The sequence below is a fragment of the Patagioenas fasciata genome, chromosome 8 (assembly GCF_037038585.1).
Source record: "Patagioenas fasciata isolate bPatFas1 chromosome 8, bPatFas1.hap1, whole genome shotgun sequence".
Taxonomy (NCBI): Eukaryota; Metazoa; Chordata; class Aves; order Columbiformes; family Columbidae; genus Patagioenas; species Patagioenas fasciata.
This window is the reverse complement of record NC_092527.1, coordinates 25,339,623-25,352,530: the sequence shown is the minus strand read 5'-3', so window position 1 is coordinate 25,352,530 and position 12,908 is coordinate 25,339,623. Positions and strand designations below refer to the sequence as shown.

The 12,908-nt window shown below is 41.6% G+C and overlaps 1 protein-coding gene across 11 annotated transcripts in view; it reads right to left on the bottom strand.

Moving 5' to 3' along the window:
* LOC136104207 (anthrax toxin receptor 1) overlaps nt 1–12,908 on the bottom strand; it is a 197,486-nt gene that overhangs the window by 14,751 nt on the left and 169,827 nt on the right. For 6 of the 11 annotated variants that reach the window (XR_011740305.1, XM_071811977.1, XM_071811974.1 and 3 more), the window contains 10 exons: nt 12,203–12,275; nt 11,344–11,400; nt 9,176–9,337; nt 8,432–8,565; nt 6,898–6,990; nt 5,806–5,910; nt 4,366–4,482; nt 2,722–2,885; nt 2,171–2,279; nt 1,068–1,253 (listed from right to left, as the gene is read on the bottom strand). Coding sequence is in view for 9 of the 11 variants with exons in the window: in XM_071811977.1 (XP_071668078.1) it covers nt 1,068–1,253; nt 2,171–2,279; nt 2,722–2,885; nt 4,366–4,482; nt 5,806–5,910; nt 6,898–6,990; nt 8,432–8,565; nt 9,176–9,337; nt 11,344–11,400; nt 12,203–12,275 (1,200 nt within the window). In the remaining 2 variants the exon portion in view is untranslated. The remainder of the gene's footprint in view (nt 1–1,067; nt 1,254–2,170; nt 2,280–2,721; nt 2,886–4,365; nt 4,483–5,805; nt 5,911–6,897; nt 6,991–8,431; nt 8,566–9,175; nt 9,338–11,343; nt 11,401–12,202; nt 12,276–12,908) is intronic. The other 5 variants (XR_011740306.1, XM_071811973.1, XM_071811971.1 and 2 more) reach the window with 3 other exon arrangements.

The following is a 12,908-nucleotide window of genomic DNA, read 5'->3' as shown; positions in this document are numbered from 1 at the left end:
GTGATCAGAGTTCCGCAATCCATTACCAAGCAGACAACTATATTTGCTTCATTTTTCCTAAGCAGACAGAATAGCCAGATGCACATTAGCAAGAGACACTCAATAAAGAAGAGGACACACTTTATGGCTCTGAGTGGAACACAAGTTTTCTCCTGTACACTACACAGTAGCACTGTTGATAAGCAGTTTCCTGCATAAAGGTTTTCTCATCCATACGCCAGGTGCATATGTACCTCAAGGCTGCATTAAGCAATTTTGCCATTATCTCTGAGGTACCTAGTTCATGCAACTTGCAATTCTTTGGAGTGGGCACCACAACCTGAACCTTGAATGCACTCAGGAAAACGCAAAGCACAATAACTACTCTGGAAATCCATCAGCTGGCAATTCCCCAACAATCATTCCGTAAGACCATGCCCAAGATAAAGTTCTGCTGAAGCTTCTTCAATAATACACATCAATACTGCTCTGTAACAGTGTTGCCCAGGAGAAATTCACAATCTTTAAATCCACAGCTACCAACACCATTTATAACTCATCAGACGGTATGTTGAAACAAAGGTACCAAGCTTAAAGCAAAGCCTACACGTTAGTATAGGCTATCTCTTAAAGGAAAGCTCTGTTCATGTGATTAAAGATTACCAACCCACTTCAGAGGAAAAATGAACAGGATTCCTGCCACCCTCCAAAAAAAAAAAAAAAAAAACCCCAAACCAAACACCAAGCGATTATGTACATCAACTTTTAAATGCCATTTAATCAATTTGTTGTTTGACTGACAAGTGATTTTGCTAAATGGAGACAGTTATTCTCTCCCTGGTAATAGAAGAGGCAATCCAGGAAAGGAATTCTGTCCCAGAGCAGCACTGTTAGACTGTGGGTTTTTTGAGAGAGAGAGAGAGAGAGAGAGAGAGAGTGTATGTGTGTGTGTGTGTGTGTGTGTGGGTGGGTGGGTGTATTTTGTTTGGTTGTTCCGGTTTTTTTGGTGTTTGTTTCTGGTTTGGGGTTTTTTTGTTGTTTAAACAAGCCTTTACCAAACTTCAGATTAATGTAAGAAAATCCCTCACTTTTTCCTTTGTTTGCTGCCCTGCAACATCTGTTCCTCTAGGCACAGGAACTGCTCCAGGCTCTTCTAAACACCATAATGTATCTTCTACCTGCTTAGACTTCGCTGCTCCATCTGGCAGATCTTCCTTTTCCTCCTTTTCTTCTTCATTAAAGAAGGGTGGTGCTCGTACAGGTTTTACTTTCTGCTGCAAAATTCAGAGAATGCTGGTGAATAAAATTGGTGGTTTTATAAGAATCCTACACTGCTGTGAGATAGCAGAGTCTCAGTTTGCCTTCTGCAGGAGCCTAGGATGCTGGACATGTGCTTGACTTCTCCTACTTTCCTCCCATGGGACATTCTGGTCTGCAACTTTTGATTTCTAGTATTATAGACTCTTGAGTCTGATTGAAGAGTGCCAGGAAGCAGTTGCAGGCTTAGAACAGATGCCCTGGGTATCTTGTCTGATTGGTGCACTACCAGCAGCAGAACTGTGCCTCACCTGTTTCTTCTTCTATTCCCAAGCCTATTATCTTTATGGGCCACGACAATTGTTTTCCCATAAGCAGAAAGGCAAGGGCAGGAAGGGAAGTGGCACACAAACATGTACAGGAATTCCCACTACAGATACAGCTGCATTAAGCTTTTGCAACTCCTACTCTCAATTCCAAAGCACAACCAGACAGGCAGCACACTATGGTCTAAGCTCTTAAGACAGAGGACAGCATAAGCACCCTCAGAGGGCCAGTAGGAAGCCTGTGAACTCAACTGAATCAGCCTGGGTTGAGGTGACACAAAGAGTGAAATCCTAGCTTCACAGTCAGCAGTTTGTTCCTTTTAATAGTATTTTATGGTTGAGAGCACACAAAACATCCTCAGGAAGAGCTTTTAGCATAAACCAAACAAATTTAGGGTTAGCGGTCAAGAAAATTTTGATATCTCTATTAGGCTGATGGTAGTAAGAAATTTTACATGTAAGAGTTCAGTCTGCTCTGTTCCCATTCCCAGTTTGCTAGAACTACCATTGTCTAAAATAAGTCAGACTTACATTCAGTACCTAACAAGGAATATAGAATATAAAAAGACTAAGTGTTACACATTAGTTTTAAAAGAAAGGACAGGTACCACTGCAGCCTTAGCAGCTGAAGGAAGTGTTGACTGGGAGCTGAAGAGTGATTCTTCATTAATAGCATCATCTTCAAACAATAACGATGCTTTCTGTGGCTTTCTTTGGCTGCAATGAGAGAGAGGAGAAAGTGGAAGATTCAGTGCAGAAGTTTCAAAGGCCATGCACTGCATCTTTTTAAAAGTATCACTTAGGATCACAATTTACAGCACGTGGTCCCAGATACAGGACTCAGCTTCCCCACCGTCTCAACAACTCTACCAACCTCCCTTCTTGTCCACACAGCTGTCTGCAGAAGTGAAGATGAAAAGAGGTCAAGAGGATTCTATATTGCAGGCATGGAAATGGAGAGCCCAGTTCAGTGGTGGTAAGGAGAATGATCCATCACAGATACAAAAGAGGTAAAAAAGCTCAGCCCTGCCCATTCCCACTCACACACCTCTGCTTCCTCCTCAGTAGCAAGGGACAACACTTGCAATAGGCCTGGTTTTGAGGGCATTGCTGTGCTGTTCCAAAATATGCACCCCCCCTCCTCTCCCGGGACTATCACCTCTCTTTAGTGATTGCAAATAAATCCTCCTCATCCTCTTCCTCAAAGAGGCTCATCTTCTTCACAGTTTTAGCCTGACTGACAGTGCTAGCTGGTTTTGCAGGGTCCTCTTTTTGGTCATCTTCTGAAGGAAGCTTAGCCGGCTTGGAGACATTCCAGTGTTCCTTAAAAAGAAGGAACCCTTAAGTTTTCTTTTGGCTTGGTCAAAACCCCTTTCCCATTTTCTCTATAAGCAGAAACACTGCAGCATCTTGGCAGCCCTTGCATCTTTCTACTAGTCTGTTTTCCTTTGTGTTAGCCACTGTAATCTGACTTTTCGCAAGCTTTGCAAAGAGCCTGGCCACTGGTTGGCATCTGGAATTTGCCCAGCAAAGCAGGGTACGCATGCTTTACTATTACAGTTGTTCTCAACAACTGAGGTCAGTGTCAACTGCAGTCACAGGAGTAAGGTCACCCAGTAGAACCTGACTTGAACTACTTAAAAAATTAGCAAGTTTGATGTTTGGAAAAAAAAGTAATCAAACCACAAAAAAAAACAACAAAGCCCCAAGAAAAAGCACAACAGCCACACCCAGTACATCTCATTACTAGAATGCACAATGCTGTGCTTCTCATTTCTTCAACCTCCAACCACAGCAATTTTCTCTTTCCTCCCGCCCCTGTTCCAAGGTAGCATTTAGTCAAGTCTACCCACTGGACAACTACCCACTGGACAAATCAAAAATCTACATTAAAAGGAAACATTCCTGGGGTTGGGAGAGGTTGCTGGCTTGTGCGTTTTCTTACTCTCAGTGTTCCAAGTGGTTTGCCCTGTTCCCCACCTCTGTTAGTCCCCTTCCTACAAGGGACTACAGGCATGTTGAAGCATGGACTTGGTTTATTCTACATTAAGATAAAAGACGCATCTAAATATATTACTAGTAATATCTACTAAACAAGCAATTACGGGACAAGTAATAAAATCAAGTCTACAAAGAAGAGTAATTTTGGGGGGTGGGAGGGCTAAGGATATCTGTATCCTGTTCATGTAAGTTAATTCAGAGGCTTTCCAGACAAGTTTTTGATTTACTTAGTGTCTCTGGCTTTCATTTAAGATGCAGGACAACACCTAATCCACCCCTAGAAGAGGGCTGCTCTCCAGAAAACCTAGTTATGTTTCATTTTTCCCATCTCTAGATTAAAAAAAAATAAATTAAAAAATCCACCAAACAAAAAACCCCAACCACCACCACACACAAGCCCCCCCACCCCAAAACCCCCAAACAAATAAAAACTTTCTACACATCTATATAGAACTGCTAAACTTTCCTTACAGGAATTAAAGCAGTAAGACCAAACTTATTTTTTCCTTTTAGTATTTTTAAGTCAGATTTGTTGGCAGCAGCGTCCACTTCCTATCGATTGTTCTATAAATGACTTTGAAAAAACTGATTTCTCTTCCACATGACTTTTGTTACCTAGATCCTGAGATAATCTGGGCCAAGAATCAGACAGCTTCCTCAGCTGCAAACAAGTCACAGGATTAGGACAGTCATGGCATGTGGACACAGAAGAGTTTGACTGTGGTTCCTGTCTCAACGGTTTTATGCTTTGACCAGCATAAAGCCCAGTAACCCCTTTCAGCCAAACCTTACTCCTCAGTACCTCCTCATCACTGCTGAACAATAAACTGGAGGCTTTCTTGAGCGACTCTGACTGTTTTGCTTTCTCTTCCAGGGGCTTTTCCTGTTGCTTCTTGACAGGTACCACACCAAAAAGATCCTTAAAATAAAAGTAAAAAAAATAAATCAAAAGTCAAAGCCACAATGAAAAGCTCTCCGAGAAGCCATCAGCATGCAAGACAGTGTTGCTATTCAGTTCTCAGATGAGTAGGAAAAAATAAACGGTGTTTTGTGAACCCTTTTTGAAGACAGTTTCAAGCGTGATACAGTATTCTGGTACAGGGAGTTCTACACACACAGCATTTGATAGACCAGAAACCTGTAAGCAGCTTTTGGCCCACAGACTCTCCACCATAGGAGGTTTGACCCAGCAGCCAAAAAACACCACACAGCGATTCTGCTGCACAGCAGCTAACGCAATGGGGCACTGTTTCCACATCTACATGATGAAACAGAGAACAAATCCTGCTCTGAGATAACAGGCATTAGGCAGGCAGAACCACTCCCACTGGGCAAGAACAAAGACTTTTCACCTGAAGACATTCATGCAGATTATTATATAGGCATCAGAACATACAAAAGCATATGTTGACTTCACCACCTAACAATTACTTATGCTCTTCTCCACTCAACTTAAACTTCAGCTCCATAACACAACTTTTGTGGCAGATACCAGAGACTTTACCACATTACAAAATGTTTCACTATCCTGACGGTTGCTTCTGAACAGCTCCTATTCAGAAAGGTGAGCTGAAAGCAGTCCCCTCTTGAACAGGAAGTTTGCAGAAGTCCCCTCTCTTAGGGCTCTGAGGAGGCCACCTATTTGCCCCAGATTAAGACTATGGGGTAAATTAACCCACCATGCAGGCTGCAGTCAGGTGGGAGGAAGAAGAGGGTAAGAAAAGGTAATAAAAGCACACACTAATTCAATTTTGTTAAGTTTTTTTGCACAAACTGTGTTCTGATCTCAGTTTCTACACTAGCAGCCACAACTCTTACTCACTGAAAAGTGTGAAAAAAGGAACTGATCAGCCATGACACAAGAGAAGCAAAAAGTCATCCACGTAGCCAGGTACCACAGGGCAGGATCAAACAGCTTCTTGAAGCCCATACACATTCTATTGCTCTGTGTTCTCTAGTCCTATCAATCAGAGCAACAATGCCCTTCACATTTAGGTCCAGAGATTATATACACTGACTGCAAAATACTAAAAAGACACCAAGAAGTCGCAAAAATCCCTGCTACCATTCTTCTCCATAATGCTGCCCACATGCTCAGAACTGCTGCACAATGCAAGATCGACCTGGTGCTCTAATTTACAAGCTCTATTTACGAGCTTAGTGTTGTAGACTTCTGAATATTTCCTGCTGCCTTTACAATAGCCTGTGGAGGAGTGTTCCCATATCAGTGAGTGGTACTTACCTCTTCATCATCATCAAACAAGGAGAGTGAAGTTTTTGTCATGGACTTGCTGGTGGGAAGAGATGTAGCTTTGGATTTCACAGTTTTACTTGATGAAAACAAGTCCTGTGCCAAGCAAAGAAACATCACTTTATAAAGCAATGTTACAAGAACTCTAAGTGAGACATTCAAGCTTTTATTTTTAAAAAACATGTTTAGTGTGCCTGTGAAGTAGGAAAACATTGTCTTACTCAGCTGTACCAATCAGCTGCAACTCTGCAGGGATTTTCCTCAGTTTTGCAGATTAATTGCTAGCTAGAACCAAGGACACAAGATTAAACATTTGCCGTCTTTCACGATTCTTGTTCTTGATTTGTTCATCTTTCCTCTATTCAGGCTTTCAATTTATGCCTGTGCGTACCACACAAGTTTAACTCTCTGAATACAGGGAAATACAAGAAAGACACTGAGGTTCTGGAGCAAGTCCAGAGAAAGGCCACAAAGCTGGTGAAGGGTCTGGAGCACAAGTCTTACGAGGAGCAGCTGAGGGAACTGGGGCTGTTCAGCTTTGAGAAAAGGAGGCTGAGGGGAGACCTTATAGGTCTCTACAACTACCTGAAAGGAAGTTGTAGCATGGAGGGTGTTGGTCTCTTCTCCTAAGTAGCAAGGGATAGGACAGGAGGAAACGGCCTTAAGTTGCACCAACAGAGGTTTAGATTGGATATTAGGAAAAAATTTTTCGCAGAAAGGGCTGTGAAGCATTGGAACAGGCTGCCCAGGGAAGTGGTTCAGTCACCATCCTTGGAGGTGTTTAAAAGACACATACATGAGGTTCTTAGGGACATGGTTTAGAGGTGGACTTGGCAGTGTTAGGTTGACAGTTTGACTTGATGACCTTAAAGGTCTTTTCCAACCAAAATGATTCTATGAAAAAGTCAAGAGATTTCACTCTGGGAGCAAGAAGGAACTTTCAGGATGGCTGGGAGTAGATGTATAAATGTCATAGTTCCCAATACTACAGATAAATAAGGAGTTTCCAGATATGAGTGGACTGAAGTAAGAGTGACTCAGATCACAAGGATTTCTGTAGGGAATTATTGAAGAGATACTTACTTCAGAATCCTCCTCATCAGAGAAGAGGCTCTTCTGTTTTCTTGGAGGTGTTTCAGATAAAGTCTTGAAGTCCTCCCCTGAAGATGGCTGACTCTTTAGGACAAATAACAATGCTGCATCAGCACCCATTTAGATTCAGTAAGGGTAGGAACATCATTTGATCCTTTCTAAGAAGCATGCTGCTGGCAGCATCCCAGCAGTTGAAGGGACAGAATATAAGCTTGTCACCCATGGGCTGAAGTTCAAAACTTATCTTTTGAGTGACCTCCTCACATGTAGCCAGAGCTATGCACAAGTCTTACCACAGGCCTCTCCTCCCACCACCATTCTCCTCAGCAGAAAAATGCATTCATCAACTCATGCCAGGCTCCCTCACGAGTTAAATGAAAATGTTTCTTTTAACAAGCTGTGTTTTGTAAAGGAATAGAGCAGTTTGTGATAGCCATCATTTCCTGCATTATCACAACACAGCCCCAGCTTGCCACCAGCTATGCTGTCATTAAACTCAGAATGATTCCAGAACCAAGCACTACTGTCAGCAAGCTTGGAATAAAACATAACCCTCACTTCCTGACAGCAGGAATGGTGCTGCTGAATCAGTTCTCATCCTCTCCACCAGGAAAACCAAGTGCTGTGAGATCAGAGCAATGGCACTGGATGACCTCCCACCACCACTCCTGCTCCACTGACCATGGATACTCTTGCACTGCACCAGAAATAGAAGTTGACTTTGGCCCGTGTGCTCAGGTGCTTCTCATAAGACAATACAGAGAAAGTCCTACAGCAGTTTGCATTCAATATCCCCAGCACTGTACACGTGTCGGTCCAGAGAACAGAAGAGTCACTGTAGCTCATTATGTTAAAATACTCCTTGGACAGGGAATACATATAAAATGAATACATACAATCTCTGCCATAGAAACAAAGAGCATTACTACTTTCCTCAAGACACTGCTCTAAAAATGAAAGTGGAGTGGGTGTCAGGAGGCTCTCAAAACTCTGTACATGTGTCCTCAGGACAGCATTTAGAACTTTCTACAATTTAAGAGTTTTCAGCTGAAAAACAGCTTTTTAAACACTCCAAGTACTATATACGTTTAGGTACAACTGTGATATCTGCCTTCCTTCCTCTCAATATAGACAAGCAATGGGTCACCAGCCAAACTGCTACAAGTACAGACACAGTCTCTGTAGAACAGAACAGTGACACCAAAGGTGGGCTGGTTTCATTTCAGCCATGAACTTCAGAACCATTTTTTATCAGAAGCTTCTCATTTTGCTCTCATTTCAACCCTACCTTACTAAGATTCTTCTAATCACCGTCCACACACACAATAAACCTCAAACCCAAAGTCTGAGAGGCAAAATGCATCTAAGGATCCCTGAAGCACTCTGGTCATAGAAGACCCTACAAACTTAGTTCTGTTTCACAAATATGGCATGTCTATAGTGTTGTACATGGAAAGACTACTTCAGCTGCAGTAGTAACTTCTTCCTAAAACCTTAGCCATAAAATCCATTTATATGCCATTACCTTCTGTTCCATGACTGCCTCCCTATGGCTTTCTGTTTCTTTAGTTGTGCCAGCAAACACAGGAGAGATGGCAGGTTTTTCCTTGAATAAGTCACCTTCTTCATCATCATCAAATAGGTCAGCTGTGGACTTGACTGCATTAAGAGACAAAACAAAGAGGAAATGACAAGAAAAGAACAGCCACTACTGAACAAGAGAAGATACCAGTCTCAAAAGATACCATGCTCCCTTTTTAAAGATGACCAACATCAAGAGTCTTTAAGAGATAAAGCCAGACAAGCTCTCAAAGGGAAACACCACTTACCTGAGAGCACTAGTGGCAGACAGCACAGCCAGCAAGCATTGGGGCAGTCAGCTGGCAGCTCTAAAGGCAGCGTTTTATATTGGCTTGGCACCTCTAAAGGCCTAGAGCCTGCCAATAGGGACTGTTTGGCACAGGGCTTCAAGGTTGTGTGAATAAAGCCTGTATCATTTACCTGATTCAAGTCTAGATACTGTCTTGGTAGCAGGAAAAGCATTCTAAGAGAGCAAAGTCAGCAGAGAGCATGTACAAATAAACCAGTTCCATGCCACACTGAGGAAAACAAATGCCAATAACAAAACCAAACCAAATAAAAAACTCCAAACACCAAAACAGAAATAACAAAGATAAAGGTTTGAGTTTTGTAACTCACTGGTTCCTATCGGTTTTAATTTTGGGTGATCTTTAATGTTTAATCTTCCATTACATATGTACAGAGGTACCTGAATCTGGAGGCTTTTTAGTTGCTCCCACAAAGAAGTCATCATCGTCATCATCAAACAGAACAACTTTTCCAGGCTGTTTAAGAGTTTTCTCTGTGCTCTGTGCTGCAGATTTCTTGTCTTTTTCCACAATTACAGTGGAACTGAACACATCACTTCCTCCTGCAGGTCAGATGGAAGGAAAAAATAAACAAAAACCACCACCCACAGAGATATCATTGCCAATGTTACCAAAAAGCTGAAGTGATGCCATAGAAAGTGGAGCCAGGCAGAGTTTCCATCACAGCAACTTTTAATGCACTCCTGCAACAATGACACATCAAATCCATTAGCCAGAAACTTCCTGATAAGCCATGTCACAGACAGACAGCCCCTCACTCTCACTGCAGTCACTTATTCCTCAAACCTGATCATCTCCTCTAGGAACAGCAGCCAGGTTCTGTGTTAAAACTAGAAGACCCAGCAGTTCCACGCTGTTGCCCCTATGGACTTCCGAAGCCAGAATCCTACTTTACTAACTAGTAAACCACACCACTGTGGACAAATGAAAGTGGTAAGGTGCTTGAGGAGAGGGAAGGACAGGTGACTGACTTCTCCCGAGGAGGTGCACTTGCCATGCAAGACCACTAGCAGTACAGCAGTGTGAGGCTGAGTTTGGTCCCAAGATTCCTGCATACTTCTGACACAGCAGTGATCAACTAGACTAAGTTCATAACAGCTGTTTCTTCTGCATTTGTTGTGGAAATGTTCAGCTTCAGTGATACGTGCATGTCAACACATTGTCAGCAAACACTTTTAGTGTTTTTGACAAAAACTGGCAGCCTGGTTCTAAGCCTGTCTTTTTGCTTTGTATGTATAGACGCTTGGAAACGGTGAGAAAAAAAATAACCAACCAAAAAGCCAAAACCAACTTAAATTGAAAGTTTGGCAGAATGTAGAACAACTGCTATTTTGTTAAAAGTAAGCAAGCTGCATGAATTTTGACCAGCACAGCAGCAGTTTATTATTAAAAAGCATATCACACAATTAGAAAGTGCCAAAGGATTGACAGGAATACAGCCACAAAGCTTGATTATTGAACGTTCTCAAGTACCTAAACAAACTGTTCACTGGGAATGGGTTCATCACGTGATTTTGAATAGCAAAGGAGCCTCAATCTTGGTTTTTCCCTGGTGACTTCAGCCTGTCTACAAGTTACTGAGAGGGAGCAACAGAAGACTTTGAATTAATGCTACATATAACTTAATTCCTGATGAACTAGAGCAAGACACTGTTAGAATGATGGGAAATTCACTACTTATGCAACAGTACCTCCAAGAAAGAGCAAAGGATAAAGAAAACTTCAATCTCCTGTCTTTAATTTTGCTACTAAGTCTTATCATTATATATAATGACCCCTGCTGATGTATAACTTTGATCCTGGAGTAAAAAGGCTGTATTTGTATACATCCTACAGTAAAAAACATGCTGACTGAGGGCTCAGCCATAGTCTTAAAAAAGGCCTTTCTCAATAAAGGGTAAAACTTAAGGTAACTCGGTCAGACGAAGACCCTACAAAGAGACAGATACCAAAGTCAGCTGATTCAGAGAGACTGATGACATATGTTTCTTTTCATTGCTCAGCTTGAAGCCTAATATGGAACATGCATTTAATTCTTTTTAACTCTGAGTTATAGAGCTGATCCTTCCTCGTGTATGCCTCCTAATCAAAACCAGATAAACAAGATTGGTCCTATTTACCTGCGTCACAAGAATATAGGAACTTGATGTTTAAACTGTTCTTCAGCTAACCCAAGGGAATATGATCAGATCTGAAAGATCAAAATGCACTTTGTCCTCAGAGTATAGAGCGAAGGTGTAACAACATGAACTACAGACTTAAGCCATATAATATTGGTTAACACGCATTCTTAGGAGCTTATAGCACAAGACTGGAAGCTGACAGCTGCTAAGACCTGCCATCAGAGCTCCTATAGAATCTTGATTACCCATAAAGCATGCTGCAGTTTAGGCTTCGCATGACAGAAGCACCTGTATTTGTCACTAAGCATATGATCAAGCAATGCAGTGCCGCTGTATTTGGACAGTTTTCTTTAAAACCTTGCCAGTAGGTTTTAAAGAAAAAAGCATTTTGTGCATGAAGCAATTTGCTATTGAATGAATCATACCTGGGAAGAGAGATACTGCACCTGCAGGAACTTTCTTTAAGGACTTTGTGGAGGATGCTGAAATCATAGGAAGTACAATACAAATGGATGCACTCGTTTTATGCTGTCAAAGCCTTCAGAACTCTACCATAGATACAAGAGTTTGAGAAGTCTTCCGAGCTCCATTTTTCTTCTCAACAGCTCAGAACTCTTTAGACATTCTCCTCAAACATCTGGGTTTTTTTGCAGATATATGACAGTGTAGCTATTTTTCCTCCACTAAAACTCCGCAAAACAGCTAAACTGAAGCTTATAAACATAATCTACATTTACACACAGCATTATTTACAAGAGTTCACATTTGCACACTCAACACCATTTCAATACAATACACTCAAAACAAAGTGGCTCAATCTCCCAACCCATATCTGGAAATTCACCAAATACAGTGCTTCAGTGAAAGCTGCTGCAGTATACAGTGTGTGCTCAGACTCCTTAAGGGTCTAGATATGCAGCTAGTGGAAAACTCAGATATGCATTAATCTGCAAGGAAAAAAATCTTTAGTCCACTCAAACCCACAAGTTGATCCTGCAAGGTACTCCTCAGCAGCAGGAACCCAGCACATGCAGAGAGCTCTGCCAATATCAGTAAGGACATCCTTTCAGCTTCAGGAAAGTAGGTGTGTGTAAGAGACCATAGTGAACAAACATTTAAAAAAATCAAGAAAACACAGCTGTTCTCTTTTAAGACTGAGGAGGAAAAGAGGCTTGCCGACAATTGCTACTCCAGACTTTCTAGTTTGGAAACAAAAAAGTCTAGCTGCTAACGGTGATAAATCACAGCACAGACACGACTACAGAGGCAACAGTTCGTTCTTACCTTCACTTATTGGGTCTTGCTCCTCTCTCTCTTTTGATTCTTCTCCTTTTGGTGCTTCAGCAAAAAGATCACTCTGATTGTAGATGAAAATGCAAGGAAGGGGAAGTGGTGAATTTGTTTTTGTAGGAAAAGACAACTCCTGATTTTTCCATGTAGAATATCCACTTCTAAGTCAAGACAGAGGAGGTAAACACCACTCCTCCTCCAAGGGATGCCTGCACATACAGACTTGAACCTAGGTACTCAAGTGCTAACTTGAGTGCATACGATCGGAAGAGTAGCTTTCTGTCTTCTGAAATTTAATTTACACTGATTATCAGTCTATTTACTGAAAAGAAGAAATTACGTTTTATTTGCACACCTTCAAGGGCTTACACTAATTAATTTACAGCTGTTTACGTCCTGATTAAACTTTAATAGGCTTTCCTACTGAAGCTTACTCAGTAAGGTTTGAAGAAAGAATTCAGGTCAGGAAAAGCATAAAAATACTCCTGAACTTCACATGACTAAAATGAATGATTTGTATTGTTGCTAAGGAGATGCTAAGATAGCAGTATGGTGCAGAGATATACATTATAGCTCAAAAGCATTGCAGGACACTGTCACAAAAGTTTTTGTGTTCAGTTGCCCTGTGCCAAAGCTCCCTAAGGATCACAGTTTAGCTTTCCAGGGACTGACCACTTAATTTCATAAAAGCCTCTCTCTT